Source organism: Haemaphysalis longicornis, unplaced genomic scaffold, assembly GCF_048455015.1.
Source record: "Haemaphysalis longicornis isolate Haplotype H1 unplaced genomic scaffold, Haemaphysalis longicornis Haplotype H1 scaffold_534, whole genome shotgun sequence".
Lineage (NCBI taxonomy): Eukaryota > Metazoa > Arthropoda > Arachnida > Ixodida > Ixodidae > Haemaphysalis > Haemaphysalis longicornis.
The window spans coordinates 106,076-128,590 of record NW_027526391.1 but is presented as its reverse complement, the minus strand read 5'-3'; the positions used below and the strand labels follow the sequence as shown (position 1 = coordinate 128,590).

Genomic DNA, 22,515 nt, shown 5'->3' with positions numbered 1-22,515 from the left:
AGACTGTATTTGCTAGTGTGTGGCCTCAATGACAAGTTTAAGACAGGTCGAAACATCTGCTGCTCATACTTTAAGGTTGTGGCACTGTGTAGCCTTGCTGTGAGCTTCGCCAGTGAACTGAAGCGGTATCGGGGATAGTTGTGTGCGTAAGCATACAGTGACAAAAAGAAACGCGGTAAGAGGGCTGCTTGCAGCTGATGTATTATCAGCGAGTGGTGATGAACTTTTGCATGAAGCATATGATTGGAACCGGGGGTTCTACAGTCATGTGCCCACAATTAACGCCCCCAGTCGTAATCTTGTTGCCTTCACGTGCCATGCCACAGCGAAGCGTTGTCAGATAATGGCTGAGAGCTAGGACCTAAGCACATTATAAGAATTCCTTTGTTCATTTCTGCTGTGGGCAGTTGGAGTGAAGTCAATCAGTTGCAGTGCTTTTGTCGTGTGGCTGTTACTCCTCTCTGCTTATGCACTCAGGTCTATCCAGAAGTGCATAATCAGTCGCCTGAACTGCTGCCTGGATTTCATGCAGTAGAAGCAGTGTTGCAGGCTTCTCAATGTTCGTTCTCGGCAAGGCCTTGGTACCTGTGATATGTTAAATCACTCCAGTTATGCAGTGTTCTTAGCAGTTTTGCACATCGAGGCAAATTCACCCCGCCATTTAGCATACACTTGGTGCTAGTATGTGTTTTGTTTTCTGGGCGATAGGAAGCTTTCAAAGTTGAGAGGTTTCGATGTCTTTGCAACACATGCAATCTCGCCAAGGTGGTAGCTGCAACTTTATTTATGGCAGTTAAATTGGGAGGAGGGGATGTTAAAATATGTTCTATGAATTTTGTCACAACGCATCTGCTGTGTCACATGTTTGTTTGTTTTTTTAACACCCCTGCACGAGTTTTTTATATATATATATAATATGTCCTGAATTTTGTCTGAGACGTGGGCCCGGAAGCTGCATACTGATGCTGAGGCAAAAAAAAAATTGTATAATGAGAACTGTGGTGTCAAATTGGGACTTTTTCTTTGTCGTGCAGCTGAGGCCACCACAGAACATAGTGAATTCTTTGCTGCATGGCCATGTGTTTTGATCGTAAGCCATTTTGAGGATGAAAGCATCCCTGCGTGTCGAGGCTTTGTGTGTGTGCTTGTGCCTACCTGCACAATTTGTGCAGCTCGTAAGCTGATAAGAAAATGCAGAGCAGGGGTGTCTGTTCCTTGCTTGAGGACCCACTATTGGGGTGTGTGTGCAGTTGGGAATCAATAGACAGAAAAGCACATGCGTATTGTGTGTATTACCGAACACTAAATTCAGTGCAAGGACATTATTTTAAATTAAGCGCAAATGCATAAACTGCTGCTTTGGCGGACTACGGGGAGACCTTTTTGCATTGCTTTCGTAAACTCTCTAGCGTGTGATTAATTTGTACTTTTTGGGGAGATGCGAACTGTGCCATCATTCCTTCAAATCCTACTTGGGTGTTACATTTCGGCCCTCTTGCCGCCCTGTTCGAGCTTCGTAGCGAATGCGTGCCCGTTGATGTGGTGGACTTGTGCGCGCAGGGCTCGAGCGACAGCGGCAAGGGGGGCAGCGACATTGTGCACGGTGGCAGCGAGGGGGCCGGCGGCAACGGGGGGGCCGGCGGCCCCTGCCCCGAGGGGGAGGAGCTGCTGGCGCTGCCGCGCACCTACGAGTTTGAGCTGCCCCGGGAGCTGTGCGGCCGCTTCATCGGCCAGGGGGGCCGCAACGTGACCGCCATCAAGTCGCGCTCCAACACCCGCATCTACGTCCACCAGCACCCCATGTCCTCCAAGCTCAAGCTCTGCTCCATCGAGGGTACGGGCAGAATTGCCGCTTTGTTTATTTCGGAAGAGCTAGGCTTTTCGTAACTTTCGCAGCTCCATTCCAGCCACGAAAGATGCTTTTTTAACCGAAAAAAAGAACGCTGGAAATAGTGAACAACTTTTCGGTTTTGCACGGCAGTGACACTATATGGGCAGGAGTTGAAGTAATGGGGGCCAGCACTAAAAGCACAGTTATCAGTAAGTGAGCTGCGCGTTAGCATTCAAGTAATACGATCAACCACGACTAGAGGCCCCGCTACAATCGCCCAGCCATGCTTCTTGGCAGCGGTTTTAGCTAGGGACATATTATGATGCCCCCAGCACTGTTACGCTTAACCACCGCCTTTGTTACCTCTTGTCTTAATCATCTTCACTATTTAGAGTAAGGGCCCTTTACACCCATATATACACTGTTTTTTACCAAGTACATCGCTTTCATCGCCATCGCATTTTAACAGCAGACGGGACAAAAAAAAAAGACTGAACATTGTCTTGGCACTCTTTGGCCTCGGACACCCTTGCGCCAATAAAACACACATAGTAGTAAGTAGGCAAGCAAGGTGTACAAGACTTGCTACGTACAAGCAAGATCTGGTGATGTCATAGAGAGATCGCTGAAAAGTTGCTGGGGAGTCACCTCTGCCTCATCTGTTTTCTTTACTATTATCTGAATTACTTCTTCGAAGTTCGCACTAAAATTGCTGTCGTCGTTATTGTGACAAGGTAGTATTGCGAGTGAATCGAACTTGTATTTTGTCTCCGTGGCCCATTTAAGAAAACAGTAATGTGGAATTGTGAAAAGAAAGGAACCTTATGTGAGTGGTGTAGAATAGCAGGACTTGTGCTCTTTTGTTTTTCTCCTGGTTTCTGGCACTTGCTTTCCCCCGTCCTAAATTTGAGTAGCTAGCTCAAGTTCCTGTTATAGAGCAAGGGCATCAATTGCAACTGTACCAGGTGGGGCTTTTTCAGGCAGTCACAGGATGCCTTAACTTGGGCTTTAAAAACTGCAGCGGGCTTGGAACAAACCATGTTCTCCAAGGAAACTGATTCCACTTGACCGTTGGGTTTGCTGTGTTGTGGTTCTGGAGGCACTGTGCACCAGAAATTACCTGGCAGAAAAGGTATTACTTGACTTGGAAGTATCAACCAGTAAAACATCAAGTGCCAGCTAGTAGTGTTGTTTCTGCCTGCTGCAACTGCCTCAAGTGGGTAGTGAGTTTTAACCCATTGAAGTATGCTAACCCAACGAGCTGTCAAACCATTGTCACATCATTTTTCGAAAGCCAAAACATTTTTGTTGTTTGCAGCTCTGACTTTTAGACATGGAAAGTGGTTTGCGCTGGCCGTTAACCTCTTTTGTCAGTCGATGGCGCCGTAATTTAAAAAGCCTGTTTTCTAAAACTGCACACAATTATGCAGGCACTGGCTGCACAAAGGCGGCTACATTGTTAGCAAGCTAAGAATGGGGATGACTCATTCCTAGAAACTTACGAATGTAGAATGTGATTCTCTAAAAGTTAACAGCGTGTGCTATAAATTAACAATAGCTTGAACGGCACTTTGCACACAATTCATTATGCAGGCGTAGGATGCACAATGGCAGTTACGTGGCAAGTGAGCTAAGAATGGGGCTGGGCATTTTATGACTTCTTTGAACTGCACGACTGTTAAATGTGATTCTCAAAAGTAACTTACAAGCACAGGCTAAGCTATAAATTGCTGTTAAGATTTTCCTTTTTTCATTTTTTTCTTTTTGCTGGCGTTAGTGTCTGACAACCTGAAGCATGCAGTATAGTCTCTTGCCTGGAAAGTCAAACAGCACAAAAAAAATGAAACTGCACACTTGCGGGCACTTGCTTCACCCCATGCAGGATATCGTTTGCTCAAAGCGGCCCAACATAGTGCTTGCTTTGCGTTGGCGCCGAAAAACCTGCATGCAAGGGATTCTTAATGGCTGGTTTCTACTAGTTATAAAGAAGGCACAAGTATAGCAAGCTTGGCAGTCAAGCTAGAAAATGACGGACTAGCTGCGGCGTTGTAGTGGTGAAGGAATTAAATGTGGTCATGGGAATTTTTTCTTTACTTCTAGCCTGTGAGTGTTTTTCTGGGATGAAGTACGGGAACACCTGTGTTTACATTCTAGCATGTACTGAAGAACCCCAGGTGGTTTGAGTTAATCCATAATCCTGCATTACGACATAATTACATGACAAAATTACGTTATCACAAATACCGAATTTTGGTAGTAGTGTTGACCTCAACTGAGGGTACCTAACCTAGCTGGTAGTTCGTTGATTAAAGATTTATTCTTTAATTACTACGGATGATTTGCTGCAATTCGTATTTGTGGAGGCATGAATTGCTGGGGTGGATTGATGGACTTTGCTAAAAAGCCTGGCGTGGGAAACATGTGGATGGTACCCCTCACCTTCTAAATCTTTCGGGTCTCTTGTTCTGCATTATGTGTAAAACGAGGTGAGGAGCAGAAGGGGGAAAGCCATTTGCAGCTTTGATAGTTTATCTTGTTGGTCGCCAAAGAAGTGCCGAAACACTGCCGTAAAGACTTCCCATAAGATAGGGAAGCTGGGCCACTTTTGGTGTCTCTTTGTCGTTTTTGGAGGCGGTAAGTCGACTTCGTGCTTATTTTATGCTCAGTATAAACATCCCCACTAGGACGGCTAACACTGTCTAAAGAACAAACGGGGGCTCTTGCCCCTTTTATTGTTGTTTCTGATAGATTGGCAGCTTGTGTATGTACCCTTTAGGGCTGAGTGCAAGTACTTTATCGTATGCCAGTGCCTTGAAACAGCGTGCAGGTTTGCACGTGTGCATTTTAGGAAAGAACAGTTGAAAACCTCGGTGACAAAGTAAAATGGTAAAAATAGGACAGTGGCTGCGGGTGAGAGATATGCGCGAGCATGTCAATGCGTACCTAATGTGTCACGAGCCAATCGCATGTGCGTTTCACAGCTGTTGGCGCGAAGTGCAGCGAGTGGGTGGAGGCTCCCCACACCCTTGTTCTAGTATGTCGCGCCAGAGTGGATTCTCCTTGCTTGTTTCAGTTCTGTTGTTGCATGCCCTTCCCCATCTCCCTCCTTTCCATCTTTTTGTTGCTCCCACTCCCGTTCCCCTCGGTGGCCGCGTGGCGTCCCTTGGGGGGTCAGCAGAGCGCCAACAGCAGGCCAGCTGACTGTGACGGCCGTGCTGTGTGTGCCCTGTTGTGCAGGCACCCAGGAGGGCATCCGGACGGCGCTGGAGCTGATCCGCAAGAAGTTCCCCGTGCACGCCTTCCCCACCCTGACCCTGGCCCAGGTGAACGGTGGTCCGCCCCACCTGCCCGGAACCATCACCCTGCCAGAGACGCTGCAGGTGTGTGTGCCCCGAGCCTGGCGTTTTACAGTGTAGATGGAGACTGGGCCCTTCCCACAGAGTGATGTTTCGTACTGGGGAGGAAAATTCCCGTTTCTAGGCTCGGAAATTCCCTATTTTTAGCATTTCTTCCCGCAGATTTTTCAGTGAGTCTCTGAAGATTTTTCTGCATGCTCTTTTTGCAGCTGATAGATCTTCACGTGAATTCCTGTTCGGTTTTTGGGGGTTAGCCGCCGCCAGCTATGTCTACTTTACGTAGCCTCGCGGACACAGACACTGTTCAGAGAATTAGTTTCAGTGCGAACTAAATTCCATTGCATCTGCTGCTCAGCAGCCGTTGACTATGCATTTCAGGTTTTGCAGCAGACAGCATGCTTACTTTGCATGCCAAAGCTCTACGTTAAAGAAAAAGAACGAGACCTTGGTAATTGAGGTAAATTTAGCTCAGTGCCAAGGCTGTTGGCGCCATCTCTTGCTGACAGCACGTGGGCCAAGGGGCACCCTGTATACCTTTTTGTTTATTGCGCTGGAATACGAATAAATGTGAACAGGCTTCAGCCCTTCAGCCGCCACCGCTTCTCTTCCTCACAGAGTATTTGTTCCTCTATGCTCCCTTCTGTTTTATGAACTGGAGTGAAAGCAGTCTTGGAATGCCTGTGGCTTGCGGGAACATGACAGCGGATATTTGACCACGTAGTAATACCTTGTTTACTCGAAGTAGTAAAAACAGAGAAATGTTTTGAGATAAGCAAAGTTGCTTGAATTGCCATGAAGTATCGAGTTCTTTGCAAAAAAAAAAAAATGCTACTTCTTACCAGCTCTTCAACAGTAGCTTCCAATCTTTCTTTTCATAAAGGTTTGAAAGAGAGAAAAAACATAAGAGACGTTCACGGGCTGGGACCCATGCTCTCTCCATTGGGTTTTTCCCCGCAGGGCACATTTCTGTCTTCTAGTACACTGTACCTCTGCGCAAGTCTCTACCGTCGCATGACGTGCCACAGGGTTGCTTGACGAAGTTGATATGCCTCTAAGCTCTGTCACAAGCTTCACTTCACTTCTGTCACTTCACTGGGAGAAAACATCGGCTTCGTGGTAGGCGCGGCTAAACGAGAGAAAAAATCGACGGACCTGGGCGTGGCAGCATTGTGCGAAATTTTGTGAAACGGTCCGTGGCGGTGAAATTTTCGTTCCACACTCAATCAAGATTTCAAGAAATCTGCAGTTTGGCCCAAAAATACTTCGAAATAAAGTGCAACAAATACATGGGACGTATAGGAGATGGTTCAGCGCCGCGGAAAATTTCGACTTAGCCGATTTTTCGAGTTATGCGAGTTAACAAAGTATTACTCTAAATTCGACAAAGTGTTCAGGGAACATTTTAGAGGAAGGCAAAATAACTGATGCAAGGTCCGATTTGCTGGCATTATTTTTCCTTTTTACTTCACGACTCCTAAAATTCCAACACATCTATTGGATTCTTTTCTTTTTCCCCTTTTGGCCAGAATTGCAGACGAAAATTCCCCCTTAAAAGGGTAAACAACACTGCCCCCGCAATCGGTGCTCTATGTAATTTGAGCTTCTGGTTGCTTCTGCACAGTTTGTCCCCATTGATGCTGTAAAAGCTAGTGCCCACAGAAAGTAGTAGTTGCCAGCCTTGGTTGTGGTATTGCGGACGTGGCAGCCCTTTTTCTGAAGGTGGACTTGAAGAGAGCTGTAATATCCAGCTGACACCACAAGCCTCAAAGTAGAACTTCTATTTTTACCCTTCGGAAGTTCATAACTGTCCAGCGCAGTCCTTCGTCGGGAAGGAAACCTTTGCGCATAAACTTGTGCCAGTGAATTGGTAATCCACTGTGGCAAGATTCGACTGAGTGCTGATTGTGCCCAGAGCTTGGTTTCAGTGCTGGCACTCTCGCCTTTTGCCCCCTCTCTCCTCATCCCCTGCATCATCATTCCCCTGCCTGTGTCACAGCTGCGGCTGCCGGACGGGGTGACGTGCGACGTGGTGCTGACGAGCCTGGTGACGGCGGGCCACTTCTTCCTGCAGCAGCCCACGCACCCCACCTACCCGTCCCTCTCGCGCCTGGACCAGTGCATGCTCACCTGCTACGGCCAGGGCCTCGACACCCCGCCCCTGCCGCACCCCGTCGAAGGTGAGAGGTTCCCCCCCCCCCAGGCGGTGGTGGTCTCCACTGGCAGTTGTTGTAGGCAGCTGTGGCCCCGAACTGTTTCGTGGAGGGTGCATCTTGCAAGGCATGGCCTACTGATGACAAACACCGAGCTAGCCCAGCATGCTTTATGCAGTACACAATTTCTTCTACAGTTTAGCGGGGTCCCACCAAACATGGTGGTAGCACACTTTCCCAAAATGCAGTTACTTGCCATAAAGCTCTCATTACTGTCCCTTGTGTTGTGAATTGGAAAGGCTGTGCTTTGGAGGCTGACATCAGCCCTGTTGTGGCCAGAATTCACAGCACATGTTATATCATCCTTTGCTGGTTCTTGTTTTGGGGGACGAAGTGGCCACAATTGTAGTGTCCTCCCTGAGTAGTTGTAAATGTGGAAGGTAGAGTTCTCCTTCCCCTGTGTGTGTTGCAGCGGGCATAATCTGTGCGGCGCACGTGTGTGGCGGCTGGTTCCGGGCCCTGGTGGTGGGCCCCTCGGACGAGAACGAGGAGTGCGACATTAAGTTCCTCGACTACGGCGGCTACATGTCCCTCTCCACCTCGCTCCTGCGACAAATCAGGTGGGTCGCCCTGTCGGGGGAAGTGTTCGGTCAGGCAGGGGCCGTACGTGGCGCCCTCAGCCACTGTGACGGGGACGTTCACTGCTGTTCCTCTGTACCTGCTCAGCATGCCTGTCATTCCATCCCACATGAGGTGACAGCAAGAACCTCATTCCCACAGTTTTTCAGGAAAGCACTGTGGGAAGAGGTGCAGGGAAGATTCCATCCTACTTGTGTAGGAGGGGAATAGTGGTGTCTTTCTGTCCTCGCCGTCTCGTCAAACCAATGTAGTCAGCGAACATCACCTGTTTGAATGGGCAAATGCGTGCAAAGCAGAGCCAAGAGTCGCTGCAGGGGCCGCCTGGGTACAGCCAGCCCAGCTTGAGCCAAGTTCGCATGTATTTAGTTGCCACAGAAATGCAATTCGCTCCTGCATAATCCGCATACTGTCAATGCTGTCATTATAGTCCTTTCACTGGCGGTCCTTTGCGAAGCGGCTGCTGTGCTTTCACCGCCTAGTTTCTTTCACGGCCACAGTGCAGGTGCAGCAGTTGCGCCGTTCTACGTGGTCCCCCATGGAGCCAGTGCGGCTACCACCATGAACTCAGCGTAACAATGTTGATGTCGCCATCATGATAACGTATAATCTTGACGGGTGTGCATCGCAGGCAGGTGCAGTTGGAGGATCTAAGCTTTCAGTATTAACTACCGAGAAAAGTTTTCATGGTGGCCAAGTTCTGCTGCACTTTTCTCGCTAATTCTGCTTGCTGCATCGATTACCCATGGTATTGGGTGGCCCATTTCATTGCTCCCACTTTTTTTCTCACCAATGTGCTCCTCAAATTTTGCTTCAAGGAGTTCATGCCACATTGTTCATAAAGCTATTTCAATGAAATATCAGGAAACGAGTCTAGAAATAACAAATTCGTGCCACGCATACGGTCTTTAAATTTTGAGTTTCGTACATCTAGATTAAACTGAAGTAACCGGGTCTTTAATCTACAGGATATGTGTGCATGTGTATGTACACCTACTGAAAGTAGTCTTTGGTGGTTCACCTGTTTTTCTGGATCTTGGGGACTACTGCACGAACTCCTGTACGGCCCTCCTTGCCTGTGCACTGCTAACGGGCAGTGTGTACTCGGCCTTGTCTCGCAGGAGCGACTTCATGCTGCTGCCGTTCCAGGCATCTGAGTGCTACCTTGCCAACGTGCAGCCAGCTGAGGGTAAGCGAGCCTTGTCGCCTTCTTGCCTGGAGGCTCTACGCGAGGGACCCGTTTTTAGGTGGAAACCCAATCTGAGCACAAACTACCATCAGTTATGTCTATTCAGAATAAGTGTGAAAATACCTGCTGTATTTACTTGCGTGATGATCGCACTCGCACAGTGGTCATTGAAAGTGACGCTTTTGTTTTTCCCTCGCACTGTCATCGCTTCAAAGCTGATCACAATGTCACTTAGCTGTAGCATTGGCATCAACTATGCTGTGCACAGCGGCGATGCCTAGTTGCATGGGCACAGCAGTGACCAAAGGTGATGTGAAATCTTTCGTGCAGAGATGGGTGGGATTGTGGCAGTGCTCATCACTCCATTTCTTTTGGCAATAGTGTGGTATGTGGGCCTGGCGTGAAGTCAGTAGGTGTTGAATATGCTCTAGCAGAGCATGGCGACTATGCTGCAAACCAGCCAACACTTCAACATGGACCAAGTTGTTTTATTTTGTTCAAAGCCTTCTTTCCGACCCTAACATAGCTGATTTTTACCAGCACCACAATTGAGGTGGGTGGAATTGGGTCACCAGTAGAGTTCCTTATTTTTGCTCTTTTGTGCTGGTTTTCTGTAGAACCAATGTGCAAAAACACTCATTTGCAGTTAGAAATTAAAATGAAAACGCACTTAATCTAATCCACAAAGCCAGTAGTATTAAGAGTTGCAGAAAAGCGCCGTTTTAGCATCGAAACCTTACTGAATTACGGTGAGGCTTGAATGTCAAAGCCACAGGTTTTCTCTCTCTCTCTCTCTCTCTCTCTCTCTCTCTCTCTCTCTCTCTCTCTCTCTCTCTCTCTCTCTCTCTCTCTCTCTCTCTCTCTCTCTCTCTCTCTCTCTTACTGGTATGTTTCATTTTCATTATTGTACCATAAACTTTTATAGAGAGATTAGGTTGAAATTCGCACGATAAATTAATGAAAAATGCAATGACATGAGAAAACACTGAAAGTCTCGAAGTCCGCTCCGTTTGTATCCATCCAACGCTGGAGTGCGGCACTGGCCACAATGTGCAATCGGCCGTGCGTGCGGTGCCGGCCGTGTTTTTCAACTTTGACTGGTTGTAGTGTGGTATTTCGCTCAGAAAGTAGAAGGAAAGCAAGAAAAAGATTGTGTATGTTTAGTGCTTTGAATCACGCGGCATCAACTTTGTGCAGCTACTGAGAACGGTCCAATCCAATGGCCACGTGTCGCCACAAGTAGTACTGATGGACTGTTTTATGAAGCTTTCTTCGCATTTTTACGTAGTGGCCAGCCTGAAAAAGCACGATTTCAACACCCGGAAAGTGTAGGACTAGACATACCAAAGTACCGAGAAGTACCCAAAAGTACTGCAATTTCGTGCTGTGTACGACATAACTGAAGAACTATTACAGCCACAAAAACTAAGAGCATGTCTGAAATGTGCAGGAGGGTATTATCACTGTCCGAATTTTCAAACTTGTGGTGCAAATAATAATAATGAAAATGTTCTTTCGAGGAACGTGGGATTAGGGCCGTATTTTGAGTCCCTCCTCCACTCCATTCGCTCCCTCAACTCGGCTGAGGGGAGGACTCCGGCAATGCTATGCATGGGGAAATCGATTTCAAGGCTCTCCTCCACTGGAGGCTCGAGTGGAGGAAGGGCTCAGAATACCAAAGTTATTGTATTTAATTGATCTTACAGCCCTAGTATGCATACTCCAAACTTAAAATTTGGCGGACCGAGAGAAAAGCACCTGCACTTTGTGAAAATGTCACCCAAAATGCTGTGCCCTGCTCGCCTTGATGTACTATCGTGATAAATTGTAATACGAGCGACGGTGCACGTGGTTTTTAGCATATGGTCTGCATTCTATGCAAGGGCTGCACCTGCGCGGTAAGCACAAGTTACGAGAAGAGGGCTTTCCCAACCTTATGCCTGCTGTGCATGCACGGCCCGTCGCCAGGGAGCGCATCATGTACTGAAAACCACGCGTGTCGTTGTTCATATTTCAATCTATCACGATAGCACACAGTGTTCACAGCTTGGTGGATCCGCTAGCGAGACGAATGCCCGTGGCTGGCCACAGCAGTTCCTGTGGCACATCTTGCCACACGCATCCTGAGTTCTTGTCTCCTCCCCCATGCAGACGACAACGTGTGGTCAGCCGAGGCGTGTGCCACATTCGAGGACCTGGCCCAGGGCCAGATCCTGCAGGCGCTGATCGTGGGCTACGCCGACAACGGCATCCCGCTGGTGTATCTCTACCGCATCCAGGGGGTGTCGAGCGTGTTCATCAACCAGGAGCTGGTCAACCGGGGTGTCGCCCGCTGGCTCGAACACCCCCTCTGACCGCACATTCGCCGGGGGAACCTGGCCTCCCAGCACCAGGGTGCACCGTGGGTCTCCGCCGCTCGCGCCCCCCGGCCGTACCGGCTAGCCAGCGGCGACATGGGGAACAACGGACCGGTGACGCTTGACGCGGTGCCGCTCACTGCGCCTGTCGAAGCCGCCGCCGCCCGCCCCTCCACCGCCAGTCATCGTCGTTCATTCGCTACAGTGTCACATTCGCCGCACGACGCAGTGTGCTGCCGGGTGGGCAGCTCTGTCCGGAACAGTGGGTTTTTCCTTGCAACTGAACAACGGGGCACAGCATCATCCGAGGGGGGCCCCTCGCACGATTGCCCCGTCGGGATGCCGTGCCTGCCACTGCAGCCACTGAATGCACAGCGGCGCGTTCCGGGCGATCAACGCAGCCGCCACTCCTTCCGGCTCTGCACCCCTGGCCAGATGGGTTCCGAGAACCCCGCGGCCGGGTTGCGGGGCACAGCGAATTGTTGGGCTCCCTGGAGACCAACCAGGCACCCTTCTTCACTGGGACGGCCAAGGAGCCACGGGCCGCCGTCTTGTCACGGGCTGTGGTCCTACGACGGCAACAGGCCATCCGTGGTGCCCCTGCTGCAGCCAGGGTCGGAGAGTGGCAGCAGTCAGTTTTTGTGGCCCCTGGCTGCCAGGTTTCTGTTGCCCTCCCGGGGGAACTCTGGGCTCTGACCTCTGTGCATGTTCTTGCGTCGGTCCCTGGCCCTGGGGGGGCAGGCCATCGACTCCTTCCTGCCCCCACCCGACAACCCTCGTTTTTTTGCTCCTCTTGTTTGAAATGTGGGGGGCTGTATTGTTCCCATCTTCCTACGCACATCGCCCCCTGGCTTCTCTCCGGTGAGGGGTGGGGGGAAATGCTCATTGCATACCTGGCCTTCTTCCCCCGAAGTCTGGGTTCCTCCTCTGTTCTCGTTTCTTTTGGAGCCTGCCTTGTAGAGTGGGCTTGGTGCCCTGTGTGCTATAGGTATGGGTGGCCACAGTTCTTGTCCTCCTCCCTCTGTTTGTGAGCCCTTCTTCACTTTGCAACTCTGGGTGGTGGCCCAGGCAGCAGCGCACACGGGTGGCAGGGGTGGTGGCCCCCGTTTCTCCGATTATGCATACCATTTTCGTTCAGTGTAAATATTGCCGCGGTGGGAACCACGCCATCCCGGGGTGGGGGGGTCTGGGAACGCACCGGGGGACGACCAGATAGCATGTAGTGTCTGCTTTAGTCGGCGCCAGATTGTGCAGTTTTTAATGCCACGACCTCAGTGGGGCCGGCTGCTTGCTTTTTCTTCTTCCAGGGAAGTTCTGTGGGATCAGTCACATTGTTGCCTGTACATAGTTTGTGCGTGTGTGTGTGCCCCCCTCTTCCTCGCCCCTGCCTGGCCTTGTCCCGTATACGTGTACACACACCTATCGTTGGCCCACGTGCCAGTTTGTTTTCCGCAAAGTGCTGTGGTAAGTGATTCAGACGAGCCTGCTTTGACAGAGTGCAGTTATTTAAGAGAGTTGGGTGATAAATAAAGAGTTGTTTTTCTCGTTACACTGTGCCGCACTTCTGTCTCATTTCCTCCACCTGCTTAGGAAGGCGACTCTCTCTGGCTGTTGGCAACTGAACAACCGAAGTAGCTAACCTCCGTGACTATGGAGGAGGGAACATTTTTTTCAAGATGAGCATTTGGTTGCGATGGCAGGGGCAGGAGCCCTTTGGGGTATGCCCTGGTCCTGGCTGTCTGCCCAGGCTCTGGCAATGACTTGTTGCTCCTCAAGGTCCGAGCTGAACAGCTAGACTCCACTGGTAGGGCGCGGATAAGTGGTAAAGACTGATGGCTGGGCACCCCAATACCAGGTGGCACAGGGCTACAGGGTGTACGGTGATGGGCGGTATACCCAACACGTTCCATTGAGTACGGTATGTTTGGTTGAGCAGGGTACAGTGGAGGTACGAGTCTAGCCTTTGGAGAGTAGCGACTTTGTGTTGGGTGAGGGAGAGGACATTTGTGGCAGCTGAGGCAGTGGCCTAGGCACGGCGTTTATTATTTAATAACGCATAAAAAAAAACTCCATACTACTACTGCTGAAGGGTTCACACCTATTTCATAGCATCACCAGCAGCCTAGGGTACACTTTGCACATAAACAAGCCTCGCTGTACTTCTTTAATGTAGAAACCTGCATTAATTTGTTACAACAAGCAGATTTTTTCCGTGCCGTTCTCTGCCTCGTCTACACTGTTATTAGAGCCAGCATTGCCACTCTTCTTATTGCCACTGCTGTTCTTTAAATGGAGTTGCGCTAATTTTTCTTGAAACATGGTCAAGTGACATGTTTAATTCAAGACTTTTCAGATTCTCGTTTGGTAGACTAGCTGATCAAGGCGTGCATGTATGGTGGACTCCTTGGGTCTTTTGTAGAAGGATTGGAATCCGTCAGCACTGATGGTTTTCCCGTTAATGTGCTCGTAGTGCCATCCCCATGTTGAGTCTAGGGCCATATTTTGCTCATCCGCATTTTATTATCACACAACAGAAATTGTGTAAGGAAATCATCTGCCTTTATTTGGCAAATTAACGATTTCCGAGTGCACTGTACTTCTTGGCACAATGCTATGTGCCTTGCTTTCTCATAAAAGCCTCTGCCTCCATGGCATGTTCGAGCTGGCACCTTCGAGGGCAGTTTCACACTTCTGTGACGTATCAGTGCATTGATTCGACCATGTAAGAGCAGGCAATCGTGTATTCAAATTTAGCTGCTTAATACGATCACACCGTAGGCTACTACTTGAAGCCATGGAGATATCGCCAACTGGTAACGTGCGACATGTAAAGCTGCCATCTTCAAACCACCCCCGGGTTAAACTTCTGCAAAAGGCAGAGCGATTGGACCCTAGAACCTGTTGGAGCAGTTCAAGCCATTTAGCTTGGCTGCCAGCTGCTCTCGAAGCAATAGTATACGGGTACTACACATCCAGCGGGACGGTCATAGTTCTTGGTGCCTGCTGGAATTGCTGCTGGAGCTGTCTGCTAGCCACCTGTTGTAGTTGGCCACAGGGTTGGTCATCCAGAACTTGTGGAAGGAGATGGGCCTCTGGTGGGAGAGCAGCTCCCGGCTGTAGTCTTCTGGTCGTGCCTGCAATGAGAGGTCAAACAAGGTGTAGGGTGAACAGTGCTATGGCAGGCTCCCGGGAATCCCAATTTCGTGCCAGGAGGTTATTGTGTGAGCGGCATGGTACACGATTCAATGAAATAGTACTGCGTTCCTTTGCTTTCAGTTCAGTAGAATGTGCAGGCCCAGCCAAGCTCTGTAGTCCTCCGCATGTTCATGAAGCGGCATTCACATGCAGGCGAAACCTGATCCCTCCTCCGCTGCGCATCATGTGTTTGCATTGCGCCTTAATGCATATGTTATTAGAAGTGGTGTTGGGTGAAGTGGAGTTACTCAATGTGCTCTAAGGAACACTAGGTGATTGTTCGCTCAACCTGCACAAATGACGCTGGGCTGTGCAAGTATTTGGAGGGGCAGAGAGAGGACATGCCTCCTCTTTCTCCTCAGCCAGTGGCGTTGCCAACATCCTCCACGTTGGTGTCCACTGCATTGACAATGCATCGGCCGTCCCCTCCCAATATTGGTAGAGGGGTGTGTAATCGTGGATGGCAGGTGTGTTGATAACCCAGCAACTTGAAGCTTGGATGTGAAATCCAATCTGCCGCATCTGCCACTTGACTACCGCAAGTACACAAATGTCTTCACTTGCCGCCAGTGCATGGTAAATACAACTGGGATGGTTTCAGCTCTCAGACTGATGCAGTGCAGTGTGTTGCATGCGCACTCTGTAAACCTACGTACCTGGTGGAAGAGCGGAGAGTGCGTTACAGGTATGCCAAGCCTCTGGAGGCAAACGCCAAGGATCATGTCGTCAGGCGAGTCCTCCGTTGGACACGAGCACCCGGAGTTCAGAATCTTCTCTACGACTTTGCGGCTGAACACCATCCTGCGTGATCCAAGAATGCAAGCGCTGCTGAATCAATGCGATAGAATGGACAACTGGGCGAGTTGGTGTGGGTTCATGGCTACTAACAGCGCGCACCGACGAACGATGGACGAAAAAAGAAGCAACAGCACGAGTGCTGACTCAGCTAAAATTTTTTATTGAAAAATGCATTAAATATAAACTAACTGGCCAAGCTGCGCATGACAGAAGAGAGTTCGCAAGCTGGCAAGATAACGCATTGTTTGCTGTGCATGACTAGGTGCCAGTTATAAACAACAGGACACTAGATCCTGCTCTTAGCTTGTTGCTTTAAGTTATGCAATCGACATATAGTTCTGATGTTTGTAAATAGCATCGACATCATCCAGTAAAATACTGCTACCATCGGTTACAGATTGGGTAGTTTTATCCAGATTAAAAGGTCGTCCTTTTTTGGCAAGACTCTATCCTCGGGTGGAAACGGAGAAATGCCGGCTTACCCTGAGCCTCCAGTGAGGTAGTCGTAGCCTTGTTCAGAGGCCACCCCAAATCCGTAGCGCTCGCCAAGTGCAACGTCGTCTTGTGGGTCAAAACAGCTCAGCAGATCCAAAAGGCGGGGGATGCTGCCAGAGTAAAATTATTAGATAAGTAAAATCATACATATGTATGACAGGTTCATGACTGGCAGTTTCAGCTGATCAGTAAGAAACTGTCCAAAGAGTTGAGGATAAAATGCAAAACATTTTTTTTTGCTTTCTCTATCCTACTTTACCTCCATCTTTGCAGGGGAGGTAATACAAGATAAGCAAAATAAACAAGCATTCTGAACAGTCGTGCATAAGCAGCCAGCTGTGGCATTCCAATGTTCGATGTGTTGGAGCCTGGAGGCACTGACACAGGCCACAAAAAAAGAAAAAAAAATTTTTTGTTTTGCTTGGAAACAGTGCAAAGGAACTGAGATTGACAGGATGTGGTATGCAACTGCTTGGTGCAGTTGGTTGCGTGTCCCGTTGTCTTTTGTACTATCGTGATGACCCCTAAACACCCTATCTAATTGCGCTTCTAAACACCCCAGGGCTGATCTGCAGAAGAAATCAAATTGGCCAACAACTGGTGACAAAGGGTCACGTCTGTGGCACCCAGGCTTTACCAATAACAGCAAAAAGGGTAAGCCAGAGCCCTTACGATGAACCACAAGAACACTATATAACCAAACGACACGAAATTCAGGCAGGACGGAGTACAATTATACACCATGCACGTCAAACGACTCCACGCTTGCAGAGATAAATTAACTGTAATAAAGAAATTTTAATGTCCAAGATAAGGCAGGACACTGTCAGATAAAGGTAGCGCCTATTCAATCGTGCTTCAAAAAATGTGCTGACGTGGCGAACATCAGGGAAGGAACAAGCAAGGCAATGCAACTTCATCGAAACAGAGGAGGCCAGCCTCGCTGCAAAGAGCAATAGCATGCCTGAGGAGCGTGTCGTCGTCGGCAATGAGCAACCAGGAGCCCAGCAGGTCTTGGGAGAGGATGTGCCTGAGGATGGCCCATGTCTTGGCGCAGTGTCCCCGCTCCACATTGGCCACGCCCACAGACAAGGTCGGAATGTGGGTGTCCTCCACGTCGCTGAAGAACAGCACCCGGCTGCTGGCACCGGCCCACGTGGCTTTGATTACTGGCACTGCACAGGGACGGCACAGTAGTCAAATTTCATAACAAGAGACACTCGCTTACAAGAGATATCTGGAAATGGTAGGTTTCCGCATGTTTGCCACTTTAGCAACATAGACACTTCTTTTTAGACACTATTTAGAAGAAACAGGAAGAGGTGCAGAGCGAGAATAACAGTATCACCCATACCCAGAAATATGCATCCAGAACATCATGCCGGCCGGTGTGCCGCGCGGGCTAAGGCTTTGCATCGCGTATACGGTAGTAACCCCGACACCCTCTATACGGATGCAGCAGACTATCCAGCCATAAATGCCAATGTGGCAGCGGTAGCCGACTGGAGGGGTGAGACGATAACGTCAGCCACCATACGCTCCGGGAACAGCACGGAAGCGGAAGAGTGTGCAATAGCACTCGCTATCAGCACTCACCCTTCAGGGAACCCAACAAATATTATATCCGACTCACAAGAGGCATGCCGAAATTATGCGCAAGGACGTATCACCCCGACCGCCTATCACATCCTGCAGCGAAACCGACAGATTCCACCAGTGCGTCTAATCTGGACACCTGGGCATGCGTGTTTCCCTGGCAATGGACGCGTTCATGCGGTAGCCAGAGGCCTCACTCTCCGGGCGCCAGCGGAAGACCAACCCAAACCAGACAAGACAGAAAGCATCCCACTCACACACATACTACAACACTACAGACTCTCCCGTAGGACACTTCCTCCGCCACACGCACAACTCACCCGTGAGGAAGCCGCTGCATGGCACCAGCTACAAACTACACGTTTCCTAGCCTCTCGCTCCGGCACGAATTCTACCCTACCATGTACCCAGACAGATGCCCATCCTGCGGAGGACACCCGAACCTGTACCACTCCACATGGGAATGCCCCAAATCCCCGACCCAATTGCCTATACCCAGCCCTCCGGATGGGAAGCCTCTCTTTCCAGCTCAGCCTTGGACGACCAGCGCGGACTGATCGACTGGGCAAGACGGATCGCAGCAGCAAATGGGGCCCTGGACTAAGGGCACCACCCTCTGAGAGCTAAATAGTCTGACTTTATAATAAAGTTTTCTACTACTACTACTCCCATGAATGTGAAGTTTGGGTCTGCATCCGACAGACTGCACGGGTTCCAGAATCTTTTAAGGAATTTGTGTCGGCAGCTGCATCCAGGGGCGGACGCGGGTTTTAAGTGCGAATGCACTTCTTAAGCGAGCCTGAATCGTCCGCCGCCGTCGTCCGCATAGCAACAGCTGCGGGTGCGCGCGCTCCTCGTCTTCCCTAGCAACGGGGGGAGATGGGCGCGCGCTACTCTCCTCCTCCTCTCTCCGCTCAGTGACTGCGGGTGTTGGGCACCTCCTCTCCACTTCGGGCGGGAGAGCTCTCGCGTAGCGGGCGCTCCGCATTCCGACGCGTGAGGGCGCTCGTGTAGCCCTCGCCGTAACGGCGGGCGTGCGGCTGGCGCTACTCTCCTCCTCCTCTCTCCGCTCAGTGACTGCGGGTGTTGGGCGCCTCCTCTCCACTTCGGGCGGGAGAGCTCCTGCTCGCGTAGCGGGCGCTCCGCATTCCGACGCGTGAGGGCGCTCGTGTAGCGGCCGCGTGGCGCGGGAGGGTATTAGTCGAGCGCGCGCCGTCGTCGAGAGCGGTCGCTGGTCCTGCATCTCGATAACGATGATGGCGGACCGGGCAACGGTACCAGCAATAACGAGTGAAATATCTTTCTTTGTAGTTGTGTGCGTGTGTGTAATCTCTCGACTACTCATTAAGATCACGATATCCACCGTAATCGCGCAATCAACAACCGTGCATTCGCACTTACACACTCTCCCCCTCGGGGAAGTGCGAGGTGGTGGTGAAAAACGTTCTTTACTGAGCTCAAGGGGTAGGGAAAGGGGTGTGGTCAGCCTCCTTCGTCCAGGAGGCCGCGGGCCTGCGCTGCATCCGTGGCTCGTTGCACCAGCGCGAGTTGACGCTCCGGCGCCGAGCTGGTCAGCGCAGACTCCCACTGCTCAGGGAATTTTTTTTTCTGAGTGGAGTCAGCTTCTACCAGTGATGATGATGATGATGATAAAAATGAGGATGAGGATAGTAGTATTTTTTTATTCACTGAAATATTTCAAACCACAAATACAAGAAATAGAAAAATATATTCAACTAGACTTTTTCTACGACCTGAGGGGTCATCTTCTAGGGGGTACAAATTCCCAAATTGAGGGGGGGGGTCAGGACATCCGGACCCCCCCTCTCTGGATCCGCCAATGGCTGCATCTACCTATTCTGCTCCAAACATGTCCTTATCGCGCAAGTAAATGGCGCCCCAGAGGACGAACGAGGAGAAGAGGAGGACGACAAGGACCTTGCAGGCCAGAAAGTGTCAGCGAGTGAGGCCCCTGAACACCTAAGAGCACTTTAGCCACATTGTAAATAACAGGAAGGCTTGCAAAGAAGTGGTTTACTGCCAGGAGTAAGGAAGGAAGCCACTGACATATGTAGCCACTCAATCTACTGTGAATGACTCCTTAAGGCCATTCTGTGCAATTTCTTGGAAACATTTTTAAACACACTTTGATGCTAATGTACATAAAATGATTCGACTCCTCGGTGTTTTCGAATTTCGGTTTTGAGAGACTTTGGTTTCAAGAGACACGTTTCCCAGGCCCCTTGAAGAAAACAACTTTTGGGGAAATACGGGCACCAAAGAAGTTGTGCTGGTATTGAGGAAAACATAAATGACTGTGTCAGGAGTTCGATTTTGAAATGCATCAATTGGGACGTTAATGCGTCGCAGCTACAATTGGAAAAGATGCACACCAGACTACGGATTAATTTACACCATTTGCAGATCTTGAGGAGGCGCCAAAATGACCGCACACTGGCATTTCTGTCTTTCACCTCCACAATGAAAAACAGCTGCGAATTCAGCTTGCTGCCTCGTGCCCAGTAGCTTAGTTAAAATGAAGGGCGAGCGCCTGCAATTCTTTCCCGTGTCTTAATTGTTTTCGGTATTTGTCTTCTGGGTGGTTCAAATGCATACAAGGATACACCCTGATTATAATGAAATCACTTTATTTGAAGCTTGAAGTTGCAGCTGTAGCAGCTAACGGGAGCCATGTCAGCTGTAGCGAAAGACAGCTGTGAAATATTTCCCTTCTTTTGCAGGAACTAAAGCCAAGTCAGTTTGAGCTCTTTCTACCTGGTACTTTGCTAGACGCACGAGGGTGTATGCGATAGTCCAGGTGTTCTAACAGAATGTTTCTCAGTGGAACCATACAAGCAAAACACCCACAACACATAAAGGAGTATTGTCGTTATTGTAAACATGCCATAATGGTGTTAAAAAGGATTGTCCTTTTAAGTGCGAATGCACTTTATAAGCGACCCCAAACCTTCCACCGGCGGCGGCGGCGGCGGCGTCCGCAGTCCTCCTCTCCCTAGCAACGGCGTGGAGCGGAGAGGAGCGTCGGTAGCACCGGCGCGGTGACGTCACTTCACCACGTGACCGCGCTCGCTCCGCCGCCTCGCCGTGGCTGCGCGGGTGCGCGCCGCTCCCCGCACCGCTCCTCGTGCCGTGACGTCATGGTATGACGTCACAGCGCGCCTCCTCTCCCCAGCAGCTGCCGCGCACCTCTCTCTCCACCGTGACGTCACACTCTCTATTCTCCCCCTCGCTCGGCTGCAGCTGCCGTGCGCCGCTGTCCCTCTCCCCTTGCGCTCGCCTCCTCTCTCAGCCACCTGGCTCGGCGCGCTCGGCGCGGCGTACCCCCCTGTATATGCAGCGATAAACTGCCAGACCTCCGTGGGTCGGCTCGCGCGCGCTCACGGGCGAATGCCAACGAATGCCAACTTTACTCCCCCTCATAGCATCACCCCGTGCATTCGCACTTAACCATGTTCACCCTCGGGGAAATGCTTGGGAGTTTTTTTATACAAATTAGTCATTGAGAGTAATTAATAGTTCCATGCAGTTCGAAGCATGGCTTTTGAACACAGATTGGTGCTTTAAATCATTTTATTCACACTATGGTATCTTAGGAGTGGGAGGGCAACATCTGAATGCATTCACTCGAATCACTTCCCACCATGGTTGAAGACCGCAATGCCTGTGGTGTACAAAATACCAGTTCTGCGATACATTGGAAGGCCACCTCTTATCCTCGCAGTGCAATCAGAGTGGTGATGCATGACGCTAAAAGCGCCATAGCAGGCTAGTGCCATCCCTCCGCTGACAACGCGAGATATGTCTATAATTTTACACTAAGACCTAAAGAAATGTGTCTACCTCATTTATATTTCTTGACTATATCTTTCGGACTACTTAAATATTCTTTTTTGTTTTTTACTTTCTGAAAATAAATTGTTCTAACGATTTTAGCTCATTCAACATTGCAGCACCTGTGGTATTTGCAGCTTACAAAGCGAACCATGTGCTAGAAACTACAGGAGCTGCAGGAGGATTTGGCTAAGCTCTAGTCATTTGTCCCCACCGGGCTTTCCTGCTGATTTGGTATTCGTGGATTCTAGAAATGTTGTCAGGCAAGACGGTCTTTGCTGTGGAACAAGCGCCCGATGGCGCTTGGGAGCAAACATAATTACACAACTCAAAGCATGTCATGACAATCTGCGACTTTCCTTCGTTCACCTCAGTTGTGGGATTAACGCTTGATATGCACAGAATTTTCACATGGAAGGTTTGCAAATACGGCGTACCTCGCTCTTCGTGAAACTGGCTGCAGGTCTTCACTGCCACCGTCAGGGAATCCTCTGGAATGCGGGCAGCCTGAAGGAGTTGGTGTGGGAGGCGGTGCCGGGTTAGCTGCACAGCTATACGCATGAACGATCCAAAGCTCGTACGCGAAGTGGATTCCGGCAGTTAGCAGTTCTCTATTTGTACAGGCCAAATATGTGGCAGGCTGAAGTGAGATGTCCAAAACAAAGGTCGGGTCAGTTGCTGGATGGTGCATTTCAACCCATTGCCACATTGTTTCTATGAGCATCCCAACAAACTGCACACACGGGAACACCATAGTTTGTTGGCAAATGTTCCCGTAGAAAATCAATCACTTTTTTAAAGCTCTGCTGTAAATGCCAACAAATATGTGGATCCTGCCACCATCCTTCAGCAGATGACAACAAATCACAGTTCGCCTACCACCAAGTGACTCGGTCTTGCCTCCCGCACTTCTAAGAAAAACCTTCAGAGGGGCCACAAATACGTAACCGCACCACGCGACATGCAACAAAGCAAATCCAGTGGCTCACATTGCGTCGAGCTATCCTCGGCTTGAAAAGGACAACAGAACAACTCCGGCAGCGACTCTGAAAGAGGCTTG

At 49.9% G+C, this 22,515-nt stretch overlaps 2 protein-coding genes across 3 annotated transcripts in view; one reads left to right on the top strand and one right to left on the bottom strand.

Annotated features, from left to right (window-relative positions):
* Positions 1-1,428: 1,428 nt before the first annotated feature.
* Positions 1,429-13,070, top strand: LOC144140893 (A-kinase anchor protein 1, mitochondrial-like; the record flags this gene model as incomplete). Its single annotated transcript, XM_077672385.1, has 6 exons — positions 1,429-1,834; positions 5,069-5,211; positions 7,184-7,364; positions 7,810-7,957; positions 9,095-9,162; positions 11,314-13,070. Coding segments are annotated over 6 exons (1,149 nt in total), but the record flags the coding sequence as incomplete, so codon positions are not given.
* Positions 13,071-14,116: 1,046 nt separating this feature from the next.
* LOC144140892 (beta-1,3-glucosyltransferase-like) overlaps positions 14,117-22,515 on the bottom strand; it is a 43,128-nt gene continuing 34,729 nt past the window's right edge. For both annotated transcript variants that reach the window (XM_077672383.1, XM_077672384.1), the window contains exons 8-12: positions 21,893-21,962; positions 16,972-17,182; positions 15,995-16,117; positions 15,371-15,515; positions 14,117-14,653 (exon numbers count right to left, since the gene is read on the bottom strand). In XM_077672383.1, coding sequence (XP_077528509.1) covers positions 14,504-14,653; positions 15,371-15,515; positions 15,995-16,117; positions 16,972-17,182; positions 21,893-21,962 — 699 coding nt within the window. In that variant the 3' untranslated portion in view covers positions 14,117-14,503. The remainder of the gene's footprint in view (positions 14,654-15,370; positions 15,516-15,994; positions 16,118-16,971; positions 17,183-21,892; positions 21,963-22,515) is intronic.